Source organism: Stegostoma tigrinum, chromosome 25, assembly GCF_030684315.1.
Source record: "Stegostoma tigrinum isolate sSteTig4 chromosome 25, sSteTig4.hap1, whole genome shotgun sequence".
Lineage (NCBI taxonomy): Eukaryota > Metazoa > Chordata > Chondrichthyes > Orectolobiformes > Stegostomatidae > Stegostoma > Stegostoma tigrinum.
Window position 1 is genome coordinate 27,711,165 of NC_081378.1, and position 23,015 is coordinate 27,734,179.

Genomic DNA, 23,015 nt, shown 5'->3' on the forward strand with positions numbered 1-23,015 from the left:
TTGCTGAGATATTGGTATCATTGATAGTCACAGGTGAGGTGCCAGAAGACTGGAGGTTGGCTAATGTGGTGCCACTGTTTAAGAAAGGTGGTATGGAAAAGCCAGGAAACTGTGGATGAGTGAGTCTGACATCGTTGGTAGACATGTTATTGGTGGGTATGCTGTAGACAGGATTTACATGTATTTGGAAAAGCAAGGACTGATGAGGGATAGTCAACACGGCTTTGGGTGTGGGCACTTATGTTTCATTAACTTGACTGAGTTTTTTTGTAGAAGTAACGAGGAGGATTATTGAGGGCAGAGTGCTGGATGTGAACTATGCAGACTTCAGTAAGGCATTTGACAAGGTTCCATGGTAGACTGTTTGGCAAGGTTAGATCACATGAGATACAGGGAAGATTAGCCATTTGGATACATAACTGGCTTGAGGTAGAAGATAGAGGGTGGTGGTGGAGGGCTGGTTTTCAGACTGGAGGCCAATGACCAGCAGTGTGCCACAAGGATTGGTGTTTGTTCCACTGTTTTTCTTCATTTATATAAATGATTAGGATGTGAACATAGGAGGTATGGTTAGATAGGGTGGATAGGGAGAGCCCTTTTCCTAGGATGGTGATGGCAATCATGAGGGGGCATAGCTTTAAATTGAGGGGTGAAAGATATAAGACAGATGTCAGAGGTAGTTTCTTTACTCGGAGAGTAGTAAGGGAATGGAACGCTTTGCCTGCAACAGTTATAGATTCGCCATCTTTAGGTAAATTTAAGTCATCGTTGGATGAGCATATGGACGTACATGGAATAGTGTAGGTTAGATGGGCTTCAGATTGGTATGACAGGTCGGCACAACATCGAGGGCCGAAGGGCCTGTACTGTGCTGTAATGTTCTGTGTTCTAAGTTTGCAGATGACACCAAAACTGGAGATAGAGTGGACAGCAAAAAGTACAAAGGAATCATAATCAGATGGGCTGAAGAGTGGCAGATGGAATTTAATTTAGATAAATGTGAGGTGCTGCGTTTTGGAAAGGCAAATCTGGATAGGGCTTGTACACTTGATGGTAAGGTCTAGGGGAGTGTGGCAGAACAAAGAAACCTTGGGGTGCAGGTTCATGGTTCCTTAAAAGTAGGGTCACAGGTACACAGAATAATGAAGAAAGCGTTTGATATGCTTGCATTTGTTGGGAAGCACATTGAGTGTACAAGTTTTGGAGATCATGCTGTGGCTGTACAGGACATTGTTTGGGCGATTTTTGGGATACTGCGTTCAGTTCTGGTCTCCCTGTTAAGCAAGGATGTTGTGAAACTTGAAAAGATTCAGGAAAGATTTACAAGGATATTGCCAGGGTTTGGAGAGTTTGAGCTATGAGGAGAGGCTGAATAGGCTGTTATCCCTGGAGTGTCAGAGTCTGAGAGATGACCTTATAGAGGTTTATAAAATCATGAGGGACATGGATACAGTGAATAGCGAAAGTCTTCTCCCAAGGGTCTGGAATCTAAATGGAGGACATAGGTTTAAGGTGAGAAGGGAAAGATATAAAAGGGACTTAGGGGACAACCTTTTCAAGTAGTGGGTGATGTGTGTATGGAACCAGCTACCAGAGGAAGTAGTGGAGGCTGGTACAATTACAACATTTAAAAGACATCCAGATGGGTATATGAATAGGAATGTTTTTAGAGGTTTCTGGGCCAAATGCTGGCAAATGGGATTAGATTTATTTAGGGCATCTGGTCGGCATGGCCAAGTTGGACTGAGGAGTCTGTTTCAATGCTGTACAGCTCCATGACTTTATTAGGATTCTATTAATTAAACGTAAATCAGAAATAGAATGTGGGAACATCTGTACAGCGTAAAAAGCTAAAGTTGCCGTTGTCCTGTTGGACCATAGGGATACTGTTTCAATAGAGAGACATGACTGGTGAGTTGTTAACCTGTGATTGCCGTTCTCTGGGCAAAGGAAAAGGGTCAGAGGAGAATCCTTAGTGCTAACCTCGACTAGTGCAGGAGTTGTTCGCATCACTGTGCATTGCAAACCAACTGTCCTGAAACTGAACTAATCAATCTCTCTGAGTGGTATAAGCATATATCGAGCAGTTACTTTACTCATGAAACAGTGGAGGGAGTCTTGTGGTAGTCCTCGTTTAACTGTTTATATTTAAAAAAACAGGAATTATAACTACAGAATTGTGTTAAAATATTTGTCCTTGCTGTTCAGTTTAACTAATTTATTGCAAGATTCCTCTGTGGTGAATGTAATCAATGTTTAATGATGTACGTCTTTTCGTTTTAAAGCATTACATCTGTTGGTCTGACATTCCTGTTCCCTCCATCTCTGTCACCTTTTCCCTGGAAGAACTGGAGGAGATTGAAAGAGACTCGGCTCTTTATGTCAGACGAATGGAAAGGATAGCTCGTTACAACTCCATCAGCAGAGAGGCACAGGTAAACTTAAAAGCATCCTCTCACCATAGATTATATATCTCAACCAATTAAAAGTTTTCCACCTTGGTTTTAAGATGAATTTTGTCATTCTTATAGTAGGTGCCATATGCATGGGTGTATAGGTAGGAAAAGAACATTGCACAATTACTATATTTTACTTTCTATTGCCTTTGCAAAGTTTACACCTTTTATAGTATTTAAAATGGAAATTCTAAATCTACTTCATTTTGGGAGTGTTTGCATAAAAACTTAGTATATGTTCATCATAACGTATTTGATTAAATTGTAAAACAAATTCACTGCAATATAATCTTCTCTCTTCATATTTATTTCAAATGTTTTGTGGGGAAAAGTAATGTAATGATATTTATGGAATTTGCTTCTCTGATGTCTGGGTTTTTAAAATTGATTAATTTAAATAATGCTATGCTCTGAATATCCTTGTTTGCCTCACTTGCTAGTGTGAGCAGGCTGCAGTTATGCCTTCCTGCCAATTTCTTTCATATTCGAGAGGAATAGTGAACGACGCAGTAGACTTGTTATTGTATCTTCTACTACAGCCAATTTGGAGGGAAAAATTATCATTGCATTGTAAACTGCAATCTACAAACACCTCGGACTAATGTTATTTTAGAATGGTTCACTTTGCCTAACTACAATGTGTGAATTGGAAACCACTATGGATATAAATAATTAGTTGTAACATAAAACAGTAATAAAATGTTACAAAGCAGGAATACAAATTGTTTTATTTATCCAGATACTAAATCTTCCATTTTAAAAAAAAACGAAAGAACTGTAGATGCTGTAAGTCAAGAACAAAAACAAAGTTGCTGTAAAAGCTCAGCAAGTCTGGCAGCATCTGTGAAGGAAAAAACAGAGTTAACGTTTTGGGTCCAGTGACCCTTCCTCAGTTCTAAGGAAGGGTCAACAGACCCGAAACGTTAACACTAAATCTTGCATGTTCACAGTCCTAGAGTACTACACTAGAATGATGCTGAGAGTTGCTTGGGTCTATTCAGAAAATTTCCAGACAACTAGTGTTTCTGAACAATAGATTTCTGGACTGAAGAGATTACTTTATAATACTCAAAGACTGGATTAATTGTACAATATATGAGTAAGTCTTCCAGAGGGAAGGCTGCAAGTTTCATTCTCCCAGTTATTTTTAAAAAATGAATCTTGTAACATGCTATTTCTTTAAAGTGTTGAACTGTTTCTTTGTAATTCTTGAAAGTTGAAATTTGATTTTTAAAACATTTATGATGTATGTTTTAGGAATATATTACTTTTGCTTAGTGTTTACTGATAAAGTAATGTTTTAATATTTCAGAATCTGAGAAAGGAAATTGCTCAGCAGGAGTTGATTGTCCAAGCTCAACAGACAGCGACAAGAGCCATGGCTACATTTAGAAGTATGGTTTGATGTGGAGTAACATAAGACACTTCTCTGAATCACAATATTCGTAGTATCAAAAAGCAGTAATTCGTAGGATAGCATGATAATTTAGTTGTCCTCTCAATGTGGAATAATTCTTCCATAATGACTACAGACCATAAGCAATTGCCATTAAGTAGAGGACTTGGAAATGAGACTATTATTGACAATGCCATGTGCTTGACATGTGTAGCATAATAACATAAACATGATTGATTTATTTACTGATATTCCTAAATTACAACAGTGGCTACACTTCAGAAGTTCCTCATTAACTGTGAAGTGCTTCGAGACATGTGACATCATAAGATTCATATTTATATAGCGCTGTTTTATTTAGATTCTAGATAAGTTATGTGGGTATCTGGTTATCAGTTAAAAGTCTGAATATTGAAATATTTTCTTTACTGACAAATAAAATATTGTTCATGCGCAATAAGAATTGTATTGGCTACAATACTCTGTAACAGGCTGAATATTGAACCTAAAAGGAACCTAATATTTCTGCCACTAAGCACTTAAATGATTCTTAACAGGTATAATTTATTGTAGATTGTGATCAATCAGAAAGAAAACTGTGATGATGTTTATTGTCTTTTAAAAATACTATAAATCCCTGAGTGCACTGTAGAACTGCTGGTCTTATCATAACTCCAAAGCATTCAGTCGTAGGAACTTAAATGGTATACTGATTTTTCTGTTTTTGTATTTTTGATCTGTAGCTAATCTGATAGCAGAAAGGAAGGCTTCTGATGTAAAGAAGCGAGAGCAATTCATGGAGCTAAAAGAACAATTTGAGAAGGACGTAGAGGTGCTCATTTTCTATTGTAATAGATTCAAGTGCCTTTAAAAAATAGGAATTCTTTTTTTAATTATCTGGGAGGTTTACTGTATTTACAAATAATGTCAGTCCAGAAGAAAATCTTCACTATCGCAATTAGTTGTGTTGTAAAATAACTATGTGTTGCTGTTTGGAATAGGCAACTTCAAGTAAAAACTGGTTATCAGGTGAAAGATAGTGAAAAACGTCAGTTGATCTTCGGGCATTAGTTCGATTATACAATTCTGAACAGAACACGGTTGCCTGTGAAGTGAATATAATAGAATGTCACATATTGACTCGTATTTTGTATAACAATAGTTATAACCTGTTTTGAAAATTTAGTGACAGCAGGAACTGCTGATGCTGGAGAATCTGAGATAACAAGGTGTAGAGCTGGCTGAACACAGCAGGCCAAGGAGCAGGAAGGCTGGCGTTTCTAAAGAAGGGTCTAGGCCCTAAACGTCGACTTTCCTGCTCCTCTGATGTTGCTTGGCCTCCTGTGTTCATCCAGCTTTACACCTTGTTATCCCTTGAAAATTTAGTGTTTGTGTTACTGTAAAAACATTGCCTAAATTGAAACCATCGAAATAGTTTAAATCTTATTTTACTTAGCGTCGAAACGCAGCAAAACGTCAAGAGATGGAAAAAGACTTTATGCAGACGCAGGCGATTAGAGACCGGGAAATAAAAGAAGAAGAATTGGAGAGAAAGGCAAGGTAATTACTTGTTAGAAAATATGTACACTGTAACTATTTGAAGATAGGAGAGAGAAAGAGAAAATTAATTTCAAATTATATTGTTTTTATCCACTTATGCAATTTCACTGTGTAATTTGTTTTGCGATGATATTCCAACTCAAATGGGATTTCACAATTCTCTTTACTTCATAGGTTTTCTCTGTAGTCAGTGGATGGTACTAATTGGGTTAGTAATTCTGTTGTTGAACTATCCATTTAAATCTGAATACAATACTTAAAAATCTAATATGCCACAGTTTCTTCTTACTCCCTTTGATTTAGTGGTTCAGTACTGTAATACAAGCGTTGATTGTAACTCAATACACCTTGGGAATTGGCTCAGCTAAGACCTATTTTGGCTCTGGGTTAAACTATTTGGAAACCATTAATGGAACATATATGTCGTCTCTTTTCTGTTGCAATCTTTTGTAATTTACACTAGTCTGCACTACAGTTATAGTAATTAACACGTTCGACCTATTCTGTACCTTTGAATTGCTCTTTCTAATTCCTCCTATCTTTTATTCTGAATATGTTACAAATTCAAAGTTTCAGAATCAGAATGGTAGTTGTCCCAGCTCCCATAGGACCATGAATAGATTATTCAGCTTCTTGAACCTGTTCAACCATTTGTTTAGTTCATGGCTAATCTGTGCCTCAACTCTGTCCATTTTTAGTTCCCTTAAAGAAAAGCTTCTACTAGGTTACCTGGTATTGGCCCTTTAACAAATACTTGTAGTTTATACCATTCAGCCAAGTTTTAATTTTCTGAAGATTTTAACATGGTATTAAACATTAAATCCAATGCTTGTTTATTTCAAGACTGAAATAAAAAAGAGGTATTGATAGTACTGGTCAGGCAGCTCTGATGGAGAATAACAAGCGGTTAACATGTCAGGTTAAAGAGATAATGGGAACTGCAGATGCTGGAGATTCCAAGATAATAAAATGTGAGGCTGGATGAACACAGCAGGCCAAGCAGCATCTCAGGAGCACAAAAGCTGACGTTTCGGGCCTAGACCCTTCATCAGAGAGCTCTCTGATGAAGGGTCTAGGCCCGAAACGTCAGCTTTTGTGCTCCTGAGATGCTGCTTGGCCTGCTGTGTTCATCCAGCCTCACATTTTATTAACATGTCAGGTTGATGGCTTTTCATCAAAACTCCAATATTTTTCTATATATTTGTGTCTATTAATTTAAGGAGATTTGCACTTAGGGATCTTTGCAGTATTAAGCGAAAATTTAAATTTATTCTGTTAAATTTCAGGCAACAGTTAATTGAACATTACAGCAACTTATCAGAGGAGGCCGCAAAACGAGGACAGAGAGCCTTGTGGAAAATTCAAAGGCACAAGTTGGAAACTGCACGTACTGACTTTTTCCGTAATGATCAAAAAAAGCTTCAGGTAGTTGGGCAAGTACTTGATTGTATGATCAAATTGTATGACTTGTATTATTATTTTTTAAAAATTGTCAGCTTATTGCTCGTCCTTAGATTAACTTTTCTAATGTCTCAGGCATTGCTAGAGAAGTTACCATTGAGAGAACAGAGGGGGAAATCGGATGTAATTCCTGGATTCGACATGCAGCATCATGAACCATTGAATATAAGCTTTGATTCTCAAGAGTCGAGCTTTGAGGTGCAGTACTACATGCATTTCATTTCCAGATGTTTGCTTTTTCTATTTTTCCAACACACAAAAAGCTGATAATTCTTGAAACGTAATGAACATTGGGAACAAAACTTGTCCCTTATTTTTAGCAAATAGTTCTGATACTTTTTATTTTTGACTTTTTGCCAAAATTGGTGAGGATAGGAATTTTGGACCCATGTTTATTTTCCAATGTATTAAATGCTATTTTCTAACTTTCTTCATTTCAGGCCACATCAAATGAAAACAAAATACTCAACAAGAAGGAAAATCTTTATGCTCCAGTGAATGAAGCAGCCTCAACTGTAACTGCACAGACTGATTTACTTCGCTCCCAAGAAGGGCCTCAGCAATCAAGGGCTCACCTTTATAAGGTAGATCCTGGACCTGTAGCTTTCCTGGACTCTGACTCACAAGATCAGCCCGTTTGTCATAATCCAAATCAGAAAGAAGTATCCTTACTTGATATAAGTTTTGAGGATTTTCTTCCAAGTGAGCAACAGCAACCTGGAACTGCCCTTGAAACAGTTAAACAAGCCACAATACTTGACATGGCTCTGCAGGAAATAGGTTCAGAACTATCGGATGAGAGAAAAGATATTTCAATTGACAAAGATAAATACGATTTAAGTATTGCTTTAACAGCTTCTGGAGGTTCTCATAAAATGTTACTGGACAGAAAACCTTCAGAGGGTGATTCGGGGATGCCCCAGTGGAAAGTTCACGGACAACATTCGGATTCACACATCAGAGCTACAGGGTCTGCAACAGATCACAAGCCTTCAGAACCCCATACCAATGTCCATGGTTCTATGCCTCATTCAGACCTAAATGCAAGTGAATACGTAACCAGTGTTGAACCCATCAGGCCACGATGGAATGTTTATGGGCATGTTTCAGAATCTAACATTAAGGTTGGTGATCATATGTCTAATGTTGAACCATCTAGACCACGATGGAATATTCATGGGCATGTATCAAAAAGCAGTATACAAGTTGGTGAGCATGTTTCAAATATTGAGCAGTCTTGGCCACAAGCAAATATTCATGGGCATGCATCACAAGCCAATATACAAGTTGGTGAGTATGTTTCTAATGTAGGACCATATCGAGCTAGATGGAACATCCATGGCCATGTGTCACAAAGCAACATTCAGCTTGGTAGCGATGTGTCTGATATTGCACTACCTGCGGCACAATGGAATACTTACAGTGAATCATCACAACCTCTGACTAACATTGGACAACCTGCATCTAATGCAGAAACTCCTGGATCTGGTTGGTCTTCTTTTCGGCATCCTTCTTACTCCAATATCAGGATAGGAGAATGGTCACCAGACGTGGAAGCAAATTTGATCCCAAGGCAAAAAGTTTGTGTTGGTCCTTCAACTGGCTCTACAATGCAAGACATATTGTATCACAAAAACAGTGAAGTAGAAAGAATGATGTCAAATAAATCTAATGAAGAACAAAATGCAAATGTTATGCACACTACCAGCCCTGAAGAAAATGTCAAAAACGCAGTCAAATCTAAACTGAGCACAGCTCTTCCCAGTCCTGAACTAGAGCTGAATGAAAATCAAAATGATGAAAGAAATGAATCTCAAGGTAGGAAATGCAAGACCATTACTGAGTTTCACTGCTTCAACAATGCAAACATTTTCATAACTGAAATTTTCTTCTCTATCACCTATAAAAATAAACAAAAAACCTATACATGTTACAGTTAGTTTAACTATTCATATCTTGGAAAAACTTATTGATTAGTATATAAATCGCAAGTTGCTTTATAGGTACCATGCAAATGATTTAGTGTTTCAATATTGTGAACTGTGAAGTTACTAAAGTATGTTTGTATAATTGTCCCTTTAATTATCATTTGCAGGTAACTGTGAAAATATCATAAATGATAGTTCAGAAAACACAGCATCTTTCCAGCCTCTTCAGACCATGTGCACTCAAGATGAGGTATTTTGTTGTTGATATGGAATTCAATTGATACTTCTGTAGTCGGTTATTGCAGAGAATACTTGACCCTAGTACACTTTCTGATGAAGTGAAATAATAGACCAATAAAAATTCCAGGGCAGGAAAAGAGTTGTGGGGCAGCTGGGAGAGCACACTGGAAAGCTTTGGAGATAGGAAACCTGGAAGAGTTTACCTGTGGTCTTGTCACATGTTGCAAGTTTCCTTCCATCTGATCTCCTAGCTAGCAGTTACTGAGATAAATAGGCTGGCTGAGATAGCAGTCAAGGAGCGAACAAAATCTTTGTGCTTTGGCGCTCAGGAGGGGATGGATGTTAGGTCAGTGGACCAGGATCTGCCTCTCCCTGGCACAGAAGCAGAATGTTTAAAGATATTTGACAGGCCCAGCCCTTTCTGCCTCCTTTTACCTATACAGATTACCCAAGACCCAGAAACCTGGCTGCAGGTGTTTAGAAAAAAGTAAAAGCTCAGTTCAAATGCAGGCACCCAGCCTTCTTAAAATTGTTTAGTAGTAGACAGGTGACCTAAGAACAGATTGCTGTGGGAGAATTTGGACTTGTATTATTCAAATAATCGGTCCGTTCCCTGGATTTCTAGCTTCAAAATGTAACCACTACACATTATGTCCTTTTTATACAGTTATGGCTCTTTTTGATTTGTCATTATACTTGAATTTTTTTATTCCAAATTATTATCTCTGCAACCACAAAATCTTAATTGAAAAGATTTCCAAATCAATGCGAATATATTTTTAATCAGTAATAGATTTTATGCATGTGGTTTGTAATATTGAATTTTCTTAGTTAAAGAGTACTTCATACATCTGGGCATTCTATTTAGTTGACAAAAATTGGGTTCTGGAAGGTGAATTATTATGTTTTATCTTTCAGAATAAAAACCCATTAGAACTACAAAGGTCTTGCCTTCAAGAAAAAAATGAGTGTGATTCAGAATCCACAGATGAAGTCCTAATGGATACAGCAAGTGATCTTATGAACTTTGCGACAGAACCTGCCCAAGAAGCAGCTATTGAGAATTCAACATGGGAGAAAGAACAGGCCTACCTCAAAAGCTTGGCAGACCAGTATTGTGTAGAACATTACCGGGATAATTATGAATTGATGTGTGAGTGTTTACTGATTGAAGAATTTATTTCAAATGTACTATTTTGATACTTGCCCCTGGAAGCTTTATTATCATATTTAATATTAAAAGAGCTGTATTTCTCTGGTTTAAAAAAAAAACTGAAGACATTTTTCTTGCTCTTTTGGAGATAGAGAAATCTTTGAATCGCTTGCTGAGTGTTGAAGTGGGGTTACGAGCTCATGATTGCTGTCATAAATGCATGTATTTGGTGAGCGTGCCCCTGTGATTGACAACAAATTTGATTTGTAGTGGTAGTCTTAAATATGCCTTTCAAGCTGATGTATTTTGGTGATCCATTAATGATCATGAAACAACAAGCAATTGCTGAACTATCTGACTATTCATCCTGTATTACTGTGAAATGAGAGATAATGGGAACTGCAGATGCTGGAGAATCCGAGATAACACGGTGTAGAGCTGGATGAACACAGCAGGTCAAGCAGCTTGGCCTGCGGTGTTCGTCTAGCTCCACACTTTGTTAATGTGAAATGAGTTCTCTTTCATTTAATCATGATGTTAATCAGTAACAGTATGTAACTAATGCTTAAGGGCTCTTGTAACATAGTGATGGTGTCCCACCCTCTGGTTTAGGAGGCCTGGATTCAATTCCCACCTGCTCCAGAGGTGAGAAATACCATCTCTGAGCAGGTTGATTAGAAAATATCACCTATACCAGTAGCTTGCAGGCAAATGGTAAACGACATCTATTCACTTGCAAAGCAGGTAAGAATTTAATGGATCTGAGGAAGATGGAATACTGCATGAAATTAGAATATGGATCTGTATCACTGGTATCAGTGATAAAACACAGATGTTCTTGGAGGGATCACTGCTTTTTGTTTGTAATGGAATTAATGTAGATATGGCTCTTTTAAAACCTTTTCACATACGTAAGGAATTTTGCCTGATATTTCTAACCCTTATTTCCCAAGGATTGTAAGGTACATCATCTCTTGCCTCGATAACTGGTAAAAATTTCTACGTAAGAATTCCTGCTGCCAGCATAGAGTTGTATTGTAACGGGAGGTTGAGGTGGAACTGGAGCTACAAGATTGTTGCACGAGTTTTCTAACCCATGCTCCTTTTGAATGATGTTTCACCCTGGCAACATCTGATTTACTGAATTCATGTTTTAATTCTTTGGACTTGATTTTAACTTTCTGTGCATTATTTGTTTCAGCTGAGCCACCTATCACGCACCTACTTCAGAATGTGATAAGTGAACCCTATTTATTGGCCTTGGATCCTTCAGTTCGTAGAGCAACAGATGCGACAGCAGTGCAAGCAAGTAGTCTTATCTCACTTCCAGTACTAATGAAGCATTCAATAACAGCTCCTCTTATAGCTCAGTAAGTATTTTTGACTCAAATGGCTATTATTATGATGGTTGCAATTTCTTTTAAGTTAGTGATACAGATCAACAAAGTATTTTTAAGACCTTCTGACTCATAGTCACTTCTCCGAGACAGAAAATCTGGAAAAAAATAGGCTGAGAAAGATAATTTGAGAAGGAAAATACCAGTTAAAATTTAAATTTGTAGTTATATTTGATCAGCACTTCAATTTACACCATCTATCCAAAACAAAACTTCTAAAGTACATTTGACAATAATAGGGTGCTAATTGTAGCAACATTTCCATAGTGGCAGCATGGTGGCTCAGTGGTTAGCACTGCTGCCTCACAGCGCCAGGGGCCCGGGTTCGATTCCACCCTCAGGCAATTGCCTGTGTGGAGTTTGCACATTCTCCCCGTGTCTGTGTGGATTTTCTCCAGGTGCTCTGGTTTCCTCTCTCAGCCAAAAGATGTGCAGGGTAGAATGATTGGCAATGCTAAGTTGTCCATCTTGCCCAGGGCTGTTTAGATTCGGTGGGTTCGACAAGAGAAGTGTAGAGGTTGGGGAATGGGTCAGGGTGGTATGCTGTTCGGAGGGGTGGTGTGGACTTGTTGGGCTGAATGGCCTGTTTCCACACTGTAGGGTTTCTATGATTTCTATGATATTTATAAAAGAAAAATACTGCAGAAGTTGTAAAACTGAAATCTTCTGGAGAAACTTCTGACTGGCAGCAGCTGTGGAGGAACAAATATATATGGTGGAACATGTAAGTACATAGTTTCTGCTATGTAGAGAAACATCCCAGGGCACTTCACGGGCACATCAACAAACCACACAAGGAGCTATAAGGGCTGATGGGCAAAGAGGTATATTTAAACAGTGTCCGGAGGGAGGAAGGAAAAGTGAGGAGATTGTGTGAATTCCAAAACGTAGGGTCTTGGCAAATAAAGGCAAGGTTGCAAAGCAGGGGTGGTGACGAATGGGGGTGTTCAAGCCTCTAGAATTGAGAAGGACAAATAATCTTGGATGACTGAGTGGAAATTACAAAGATAGGGGGCGCAAGGTTATTCATGGATTTATAGAAATGAGCATTTTAAAATTGCTGTAAATTTAAATGCTGCAATTTGGTTGTGTAAAGAGCACACATACGCAAAGAGGCAATCTGCATTCATCTTAAGTGACCAAAAGCAGCTGGTGCTGTCGAAGTTCTAAGCTAATACTTTCAGTTAGAAGTTGTACGTTTTCCTGGTCTCTGGGAGACCTAAGATAATCACTCTGTTTCTCCAGCCTCTTCACACTGGGAGTTAAAATTGCCCGAATATATTTTACGACACAAGCGACTTCTCACTTAGTGGAATGTTTTACATCGAACATGTGATTGTGTTAATTTCTCTTAAAAGAGCACAGTTTTGAGCACCCTTACCTCTCCAGTTAGTGTCTATTGGACCTCCACTTCACCTCCAGCTGTCCCAGCACCTGCACATGTGGGGCCATGGTAGGAACCATCTGATATGCTCTGCTGCTGACATCAGTGCACACAGTATGTAGTGACATCTGTGGCATGTGCACTGACGCTTCTGTGGCCACATTTTGGCATGTGCATGTGGGGCCATATTTCACTTTGGCTAAATGCTGTTTTAAAATCAAAGTATTGCTTAACTAACAGCCAATGGAGGTCAGTAAGACAGAAAACTAGGTGAATAGAGTTTAGATAAATTACAATGTTTGGTGATTCCAAGTTGAGGAAGGTAGAATGTGGAAGGCCAGTAACTGTCGTCAATATGGATTAAAAATTAATGAACTTTATATTGAAGGAATAAATGTTTTACATTTGTCAGAGTGGCCACTGAGACTAATATGAATGCTGAGAAAATTATAGTTTTTTTTCTGCATTTTACTTGTTAAATTACCTTTTTTAATGAACTATTTTCATTCGCTCCTTCCAAATTTTCTAGTGCCTCTCTGGTAAATAAAGCCATAATAGATTACTTGTTTGTGGAACTGAACATTGAACAGGACTTTGAAGCACTAAGACATTTCCTTTTGATGGAAGATGGAGAGTTTGCCCAATCACTGAGTGATATGCTCTTTGAAAAGGTAAATTTGAATAGCTGAGGATATTTATAAATTTTACTTGATTTTACATTGACTAACAATTGTTTAAACCAACCCTTTTCAGCATATGTTTTTATTGTCTTAATATGTGGCCTAGCTTTGAAATAAACAAGTAATATTTGTTTCTTGGTACACCAGATTGTTGCAACCTTGAGTATAGACTGTGAATCCCAAAAGTATTTGAAACAAAAAGCTTACAATCTTCCACGATTAAAGATAAAATTGTGGGAATTATAGTAAAACATCTAAATGCCTTCTTCCATTCCTGCCATTAGGTATTTTCACATCCCTGGAAAAAGTACTTATTGATTCTGATAAGGCCCTCATTTGTGTAATTGTCTGCTTGACTTGTCTAATGTGTGTAAGAACAAACGTGTAACAGGGAATACTTGGACCAAGCCACAAGTGGGAGCCATTTTTTTAGAAGCCCAGTAGGTTATTGTATGTGTAGATTCGAGGAGTTAGAGTCAACTTTGGAGGAAAGATGCTCTGACTACTTCATAGTCTAGCTGTTGCCATTGAACTCAACCAAGCACCATCAGCAGCCCTAAAATTGAAACGATGAAATAAAGTTCACAAATTTCTCTACCCTCTGGTAACTTGTTTTGTTTACAAGCTGAGCACAAGTTTAAAATTTTTATCATAAAAAGTTCTGAATTTGGTTCCCGTCATTAGGACTGGGATGCAACTTGTTTAGTGTAGGTAATTTCAGCCTCCCATGTACCTTAGCCCAACCCTCAGAGAGCGTCCATAATGAACCAGTGTGACATTTTCCCATTTGATACATTATTCATTCTCTGGCTTCTCTGACTGAGATTGCTTGTTTAGTGCCAAATGAAAAGCCCACTAGCAGTTGAATGGAAATGTCCAAACTTATTACACTTGGTAATCTTATTGCCAGCAGGCAGAGCAAGTGGACTCAAAGACCACTGTCTAACTCACAGAATTGTAGCAATACATGCTTTGCTAAATAAAAAATTACTTTACAGTTCTTTATTTATGTTTCGATAGAATTCAGACACCAATTATTTAAAAACTAACCTTATGAAATTGAGATTGAATGGCAAGGCATTGATATTTATGCTTAAGTTTTAATTTAGTAATTGCCCACAGCTTAATATCCGTGAGGTTTGCAGACCAATTATGAAATAGACTGAAATTATTATTTGTTTCAATAGCTTGGATCTGGACAGACCCCTGGAGAACTTCTGAATCCTTTAGTTCTGAATTCAATCTTGAACAAGGCTTTGCAGTATAGTCTTCATGGAGACTCTAAGCTTGCCTCTAATCTGACCTTTGCTCTCAAATATCTGCCTGAAGTATTCAAGCCCAATGCACCTGATGCTTTGAACTGTTTGGAACTAAGATACAAGGTCAGAGCATTTTCTTAGAGATTTAAATATCTTTCATTTCTAATAATTTGTTCTAATATGTTTTCATTTAGGCAATTTGAGTGTTAATAAATAAATACAAACATGACAAAGATGTTCACTGAGAGACAAGGTTTCTGACAGAATTAGTGCAAACTGAAGATCAAGCAGTTTGGTTTGGTAACACACACTAACCTTACCAGCCCGGAATGTTTGGCATCAAGAGGTTATTGTGCACTCAAATTTGAGTTACACTGAAATTGGAGAGAGAACAAATAAAAAAGGAAAAGTCAGCATAGTCTTACCAGATCGTAGGGCTGCTCTCTCATTAAAAAGATGACTGGGGCAAATGAGACCAAATTAATAAAGGATATCTGGTTGGCATGGACAATTTGGACTGAAGGTGATAATGGGAACTGCAGATGCTGGAGAATCCAAGAGAACAAAGTGTGGAGCTGGATGAACACAGCAGGCCAAGCAGCATCTCAGGAGCACAAAAACTGACGTTTCGGGCCTAGACCCTTCATCTGATGAAGGACTGAAGGGTCTGTTTCTGTGCTGTACAACTCTGACTATATGACTGCTGGTGGTTTTTGCACCATGCGTCAGGAGAGGAGAGACGTTGATGAGGACAGTCCTTCATGATAACCTCAGGGAATGTGAGAATTGAGCCCACATTGCCGGTGCCACGCTAGCTTGCAAAACACATAATGAGGCACAATACAGCATCTTCAGAAGGATTTGAATCTTTAAAGAAACGGTCAGTGGAATGAAAAATGCAGTTCAGTCTGAACATTACTAACAATATTTGTTGAATGCAATAGTCATTGTGTACTGGTCAACAGAATTGGTGGGACATAATGAAAATATTGTAGGAATATGTCATCCTGGTTCATTGGTGCTTTAAAATGGGGGGAAAAAAAAATTAATGAACCTGTGTTCATTATTAACAGTTTAGACTTGCAAATGGAAAGTATTTTTTCTACGTACAGACTCACTATAACTGTGGTGCTATGCACTGATCACTGTACAATAATTGCATTTTATTATCTTTGGACAAATATTGCAAAGGACACCAAGATGAAATCAGATTTTTAAGGATCTTAATTTATTTTGAAGAAAAGCTGGATAATTTTGTGTGTTCTTATCAAAATTGTAACTAACGTTTCCAGCGTTTTAAAGAAGTTAATAAAACATATTGATCATGCTGATGAAAGTTTCAAAAATAAATGATCAGTTTCAACAGTATTCAACAAATAATTGGAAAATTTGACTAATTGTGTCATCCAAAAATATTTCAAAGTATATGAAATACTTTTCTAAGTAAATCACTTGAAGCTTTTGGTATAGGTGACTTGAATGGACATTACATGCACTTTTCCAGAAAGAAGGAATAGATTGGCTTGATGAAAATGTTGAAAAATGGGATTGAGTTCAAACAAAGAACCTGTCGGTTTATGACCTTTTTTGTTCCTAAAAATTTGTACGAATTTGAACAAATCTACAGATGCTTCCAAACAAATCTTGAGCAAAAGTGAGCTATCTTAAACAAGTTTATATATTTTATGCAAAATGAAAATATTATGCGTTCAAAATCAATTAATATGGATATACTTCCAAGATGAACACAAAGTTAAACTCACCTTTATGATGATGAATCCTTTCATGAATGAGGCTTTGCTTTATTTAAATTTTTGGTGGTATTCAAAAATGCTTGTTTTGTGACATTTCACTCCAATTATATATGAACTGAATGCCAAAATAGAAATTTACTATGCTTCACAACGAATTGTAAGTTACCAAAATTAGCTGACAACATTTGTGAGGTGCCAGGAAATTATTTTAGGATTAGAGGAGAATTGAGTGTAAATATGCCTGTTTTGAAATTGATATCAGACTGTACATCAATACCCAGTCTCAATAATGAACATTATTTTTCTTTTACCTGTATGCTTGTGTAGGTGAACTGGCCCCTCAACATCGTGATCACAGAAAGCTGCATGAGCAAATACAACAAGATCTTTTCTTTTCTGCTGCAGCTAAAGCATATGTTCTGGACACTAAAAGATGTCTGGTTCCATTTAAAACGTACAGGTGCAAGAATATTAATCCCTTTTTGTTGAACATATGTTGAGAATCATTGAATTTTTGCAAGAAATGGAATGTAAAAATGTATTTAAATGGATTTATTAACTTTTTTTTGGCTACAATTAAACACAAGATTAGCCTGAAAAGAGGACATGGATTACTTATTAGATAAATGTGTGAAGTAACAAAATCAGAAAATAGACTGTTTCATAAATTATTAGCATAGTCACTCCAAAATGAATAAATGTTAGTTACATATCTAAGGTACCTCGTGCTAATAATTTGTTTTGCACGTTATGTCTGGTTTTAGCTGATATAGAACAGAAAAAGAGAATATGAATGCAGTTTTGACCAAAACAGACTTCGATAGGCATGTAAGAAATAAATCTTTGGATCATTCAAACAAGTGTCCATTACAGGGAGAGTCAGGTGAATTTAAAATGGGAAATAGAGAAATAGCAAAGAAACTAAATGCTTAATTTGTGTCTGTTTTCATTGAGGAAGATACAAGAAATCTAACAGAATTAGGAATCAAAGTAACCTGGAAGAATGAGGACTTGAAGGAAACTACTATTAGCAAAAAGGTTGTGTTGGAGAAATAAATGGGGCTGAAAGTTAATCTGGTATTTGAGTACAGGAATCTTGCTTTAATTGTACTGAAGCTTAGTTAGACACACCTGGATACTGTGTGTAGTTTTGGCCTCCCTGCCTCTGGAAGGAAATTGATGCCATTGAAAGAGTGTAATGAAGCTTTACCAGACTTGTTCTCATGATGGTGGAACTGTTCAATGGAGAGAGGACAAAACAGGACCTGTATTTGCTACTGTTTTGAAGAATGAGAGATAATATCACTTAAACCCACAAAGTACTTAGAGATAGACAGATAGGCTAGGCCCTGGTAAGATGTTTCCCGTGCCTGGGGAGTCTAGCCAGAGGAGGCACAATTTAAAGAGAGAGGAGACGAAGACCAAGACAATGAGAAGTTTTCATTTACGCCCAGGGTTGCGAATCTTCAGAATTCTTCTCCCCAGAGAGCTGTGTAAGCTAAATCTTTGAGTGTGTTTAAAGTAGAGATTGATAGATTTCTGATTAACAATGATGTAAAGGGTTATGGTGATATTGTGGATAAAAGATACTGAAGTGTTTGATCAGTCATGATTATTAAATGGCAGAACAGACTCAATAGGCTAAATGACTGTTCCTGTTCCTGTGTTTTCCACTCCAAAGAAAACAGCAACATCTCCAGTCTGTTATCATAACTGAGATTTTGTGACACTTGAACGATACTTGTAAACGTTTTTTTCACTCACCACCACCTTTTCAAGGGCACGTATGAATGAGTTATAAATGCTGACCCAGCCAATGTTGTCCATATCCCATGAGTGAACGTTTTAAAAAAAAACTTGCTACATTGCATTCATATCCTTCCTAAATTCTGGCACCCAAAACTGTACCCAGTACTCCAGCTGAGATTGAGCTAGTGTCTGATATAGGTTCAGCATAACCTCCCACCTCCTGTACTCTATACCTCTCTGTTAAGTAAGCCTTGTGTACTGTATGCTTTATTAATTGTGCTGTCCACCTGTCCTGCCATCTTTTAACGATTGTGCACATTTACATCCAGGTTTCTGTGCTGTTGTATATTGGTTAGAGTACTCACCTTTATTTTCTGCTTACTCTCCATATTCTTTCTACCAAAATGTATCACCTCATCTTTCTGCGTTGAACTTCATCTGCCCCCTTTCTGCTCACTCCGTCAACTTGTCAATGTCCTCTTGAAGTTCTGTACTGACAATGCATTTACAATGCTCCCAAGGTTTGTACTGTCTGCAATGTTTGAAGTTTTCTCCTGTATTAGAACATAGAACATTACAGCACAGTACAGGCCCTTCGGCCCTCAATGTTGTGCCGACCTGTCATACCGATCTGAAGCCCATTATTCCAAAGTCTAGAACATTAATGTATGTCAGGAAAAGCAAGGGGCTGAAGTCTGATTTGTAGGGAACTCCACTATAAGTTTTCCACCAGCCTGAAAAATATACGTTGACCATTACTTTCTGTTTCCTACCACTCACCTAATTTTGTATCCTTGTTGTTACTGTCATTTTTGTTTCACAAGTTCTAACATTTCTCACAAGTCTGTGTATGGTACTGTATTGACCACCTTTTGGATGTCCACGTCCACCACATCCACAGCGTTCGTTCACTGATCTTTTCTATTATCTCTTCAAAGAGCTTTGGCAAGTTTATTACACAAATTTCACTTAAGATATCCATGCTGTTTACTTTTATTAACATATATCCATATGATTATTAATTCTGTTCTGAAGATGATTGATTCTAGAAGTTTCCCACCACTGAAGTTAACCTAACCGGCCTGTAATAACTGAGATTATCCTGGGTAGCATTTTCTTCCTTGAATGTATAACTGGTGGATGTATAATTATTGAAGGCAGACAACTTGTTCATCTGAAAATGAGAATTAAAGAAAGAAATTGCTTACCCTAAGGCTTCAGTCTGTGCAGATATGGATGAAAGTAGATTTGATATGGAGAATATTGAGCTGAAGAAATCAAAACATTTGGTTGTGTGTTTTCCTTTTGAAGAGGAATTGGATGAATGTTTGTTGGCAACATGCTACTAGTCAGTGAATCACAGTATGAAAAGTGCTAATCTAGATGAATCAGTGATCTTTGTTCCTGAACATTTTTAAAAATCACTGTTATCTGTAATTGGTGAATTCTTGAAATTGGGAATTTTGATCACGTTACAAAAATATTTCCTATTATTGTATCTGAAGATAATTAAGTCCTCCTCTGTTGATATGGTAAATGAATTTGGGATTATGTGCTATATAACAAGGCGTTATGTATCAGATAATATGTCTAAAAACTGGGAGAAATGATTGCTAATTTGGTGATAAGTAGTGAAAATGTGCTATCCTCAGCATTAGCTAAAACCACCTAATTCTGTTTAACATTATGATACAAGAATAATGAACTAATTCAACAACAGTACAATTGCAGAGTATTTATCATGTTTTGCTTCTGACCAGCTGATCTTGAGAAGTCTTGTGAGTTACAAATGCAAGTCACCACCTATTTTTCTAGCATGATGAAAATTTTATCTTTTTAATTTCTTTTTTCTTTTAGCTTTAGTGAATCGTTTTTCAAATTCAGTTCAATTTCATCAACTTCAACTCTATCGGCATGAAATGCAGCATTTTGTCAAAGTCATCCAAGGTTACATTGCTAATCAGATCTTGCATGTGACCTGGTGTGAATTTGTACACAAATTATCATCGGTTGGAAATCTGGATGAACTCCACAGAACACATGCAGAATACCTTAACAAAGGCATTTTCAGGCAAGAATGGTTTTCTTTTGTCTGCAGCCGTTCTAAAGCATGGCCTGACATGCCTATTTTATGATAACTATTTTGCTGCACAACAACATTGACGAACTGTAAGAAACATCAGGGAAAGAATGCTGAACTGACAATCACATCACAATCCTAAAACTTAATACCCATAAAAGGCAAATGAGCAAAAACACAGTTAAAATGATTGTTGCTATTGGTTATATTTTTCCCTTTTTGAAAGAAAGGAAAGGAAGAATACTTCTGATGTAAAGATTGAACAGAGTAGAAAAGGAGTTGCTTGCGTGCCAAATACTTGTGCTTTGAAAGGGCTAAAAGTAGCTTTAGTGGCTCCAATTCTTACTACATTACATCACAACACATACTTAAAGCAAATATTTTGATTTTTGCACTTTAAGCTATTTATTTTCACATAGAAAATGTGACTTCTAATTGATAATGAAGGCAAAATCTTTGCAACTAACATTTTCCTTTTTGATTTTATAGGGGATTATTAACAGAGAAAGCTGCTCCAGTGATGAATATCATACACAATATTTTCAGTCTGATTCTGAAATTCCGTAGTCAGTTGATCTCTGAAGCCTGGCAGTATGATGCTGAAAAGCAAATGACAATTCATCCCAACTTTACTGTGATGCAGCAATCCTACAAAACATTTAAACATTATTCACACTTCCTTTTCAAAGGTAGGGTATGTGCATTCATCCATTGACAGTTACAGTTCCCTTTAAATCAGATGTAAGGTCTATTACTGATGAAAAAAAAATTTTGCTGAATCTATAACTGAAACTGTACGTGTAAAAATAAATAGTCCTGGGTAAATGATTTTTAAAAATTCATTTGTGCGATGTGAGCATCGATGCCTGGCTAGTATTGATTGCCTCTCCCTAGTTGCCCTTGAGAAGGTGCTGTTGAGCTACCATCTTGAAGTGCTGAGGTCCACCTACTGTGGGTTGACCCATAATGGCATTAGGGAGTGAATTCCAGGATTTTGACCCAAAGACAGTGAAGAAACAATGATATATTTCCAGTTCAGGATAGTGAGTGGCTGAGAGGAGAATTTGCACGTAGTGGTATTCTTGTGTATTGGCTGCCCTTGTCCTTCTGGATGGAAGTGATTGTGGGTTTGGAAGGTATTATCTGAGGATCTTCAAATTTCTGCTACTGAACATCAGTGGTGAAGCGAGTGGATGTTGGTGGACGTGACCAAACAAGCAGACTATTTTGTCCTGCATGGTGTCAAGCTTCTTGTGTTGTTAGAGCTGCATGCATCTTAGCAATTGTGGAGTTTTCCATCACACTCCTGACTTGTGCCTTTGTAGATGATGACAGGCTGAGGTGAGTTACTTGCAATAGTATTCCTGGCCTCTGACGTGCTTTTGAAACCACTGTGTGTGTGTGTGGCGGTTCCAACAGAATTTCTCAGTAGTAACCCCAAGAGCGTTGATTGTGGGGAATTCAGTGATGATAACACCACTGAATGTCGAGTGGCAGTGGCTGAATTGTCTCTTACTGGTAATGGTCATAGCCTGGTGTTTGTGTGGTGTGAATGTTCCTTGCCACTTGTCAGTCCAAACCTGGATACTGTCCAGATCTTGTTACATTCAAACATGGACTTTCAGTATCTGAGGAACTGCAGATGGTACTGAACATTGTGTAATCATCAACAAACGTACCCAACTTCCAACGTTTTGACGAAGCAAAGGTTGTTGATGAAGCAGCTTGAACCTAAGACTCTATACTGAGGAACTACTACAGAGATTTTGTGGAGCTGAGATGACTAACCTGAAATAACCGTGACTGTCTCCCTATGGATCAGGTATGACACCAACCAATAGTGATACCATTGATTTCAGTTTTGCTAGAGTTCTTTGATACCACACTTGATAGAGTGTAGCCTTGATGTCAAGGGCTGTCACTATCACCTCACCTTTGGAATTCAGCTTTTTTTTGTCGACGTTTGAACTAAGGCTGTAATGAGGTCAGGAGCTGAGTGAGGTGGTGGAACCCAAACTGGGGATCGCTGAGCAGGTGCTGGTTGATAGCACTATTGATGACACCTTCCATCACCTTACTGTTATCGAAAGTAGATTGATAGGATATGTCATTGGTTAGGTTGTATTTTTCCTCTTTATTTACAGGACATACCTGTTTTTCCAGGACACACCAATTTTCCATATCATTGGGTAGATGCCAGAATTATAATTGTACAGGACAAGCTTGGCTAGGTGAGCGGCAAGATCTGGAGCACATGTCTTCAGTACTATTGCTAGAATGTTGTCAGGACCCATATCCTTTGTAGTATCCAGTGCCTCTATCTGTTTCTTGATATCATGTGGAATGAATCAAATTGGCTGAAGACTCATATGTGTCATGCTGGGGACCACTAGAGGAGGCAGTGACAAATCATCCATTTGGCACTGACTGAAGATTGTTGCGAAAGCTTCAGTATTATCTTTTGCACTGATGTGCTGGGCTCTTCCTTCATTTGGGATGGAAATATTTGTGTGAAGCT

The 23,015-nt window shown here is 37.7% G+C and overlaps 1 protein-coding gene across 3 annotated transcripts in view; it reads left to right on the forward strand.

The window, feature by feature from the left end:
* Nucleotides 1-23,015, forward strand: part of tubgcp6 (tubulin gamma complex component 6) — a 52,830-nt gene that overhangs the window by 27,574 nt on the left and 2,241 nt on the right. For 2 of the 3 annotated variants that reach the window (XM_048554264.2, XM_048554263.2), the window contains 15 exons: nucleotides 2,286-2,435; nucleotides 3,769-3,850; nucleotides 4,596-4,684; nucleotides 5,309-5,412; nucleotides 6,699-6,837; nucleotides 6,949-7,071; nucleotides 7,314-8,691; nucleotides 8,969-9,051; nucleotides 9,960-10,194; nucleotides 11,396-11,564; nucleotides 13,505-13,646; nucleotides 14,843-15,037; nucleotides 16,996-17,128; nucleotides 20,275-20,488; nucleotides 20,987-21,186. In XM_048554264.2, coding sequence (XP_048410221.1) covers nucleotides 2,286-2,435; nucleotides 3,769-3,850; nucleotides 4,596-4,684; nucleotides 5,309-5,412; nucleotides 6,699-6,837; nucleotides 6,949-7,071; nucleotides 7,314-8,691; nucleotides 8,969-9,051; nucleotides 9,960-10,194; nucleotides 11,396-11,564; nucleotides 13,505-13,646; nucleotides 14,843-15,037; nucleotides 16,996-17,128; nucleotides 20,275-20,488; nucleotides 20,987-21,186 — 3,436 coding nt within the window. The remainder of the gene's footprint in view (nucleotides 1-2,285; nucleotides 2,436-3,768; nucleotides 3,851-4,595; nucleotides 4,685-5,308; nucleotides 5,413-6,698; nucleotides 6,838-6,948; nucleotides 7,072-7,313; nucleotides 8,692-8,968; nucleotides 9,052-9,959; nucleotides 10,195-11,395; nucleotides 11,565-13,504; nucleotides 13,647-14,842; nucleotides 15,038-16,995; nucleotides 17,129-20,274; nucleotides 20,489-20,986; nucleotides 21,187-23,015) is intronic. The other variant, XM_048554266.2, reaches the window with a different exon arrangement.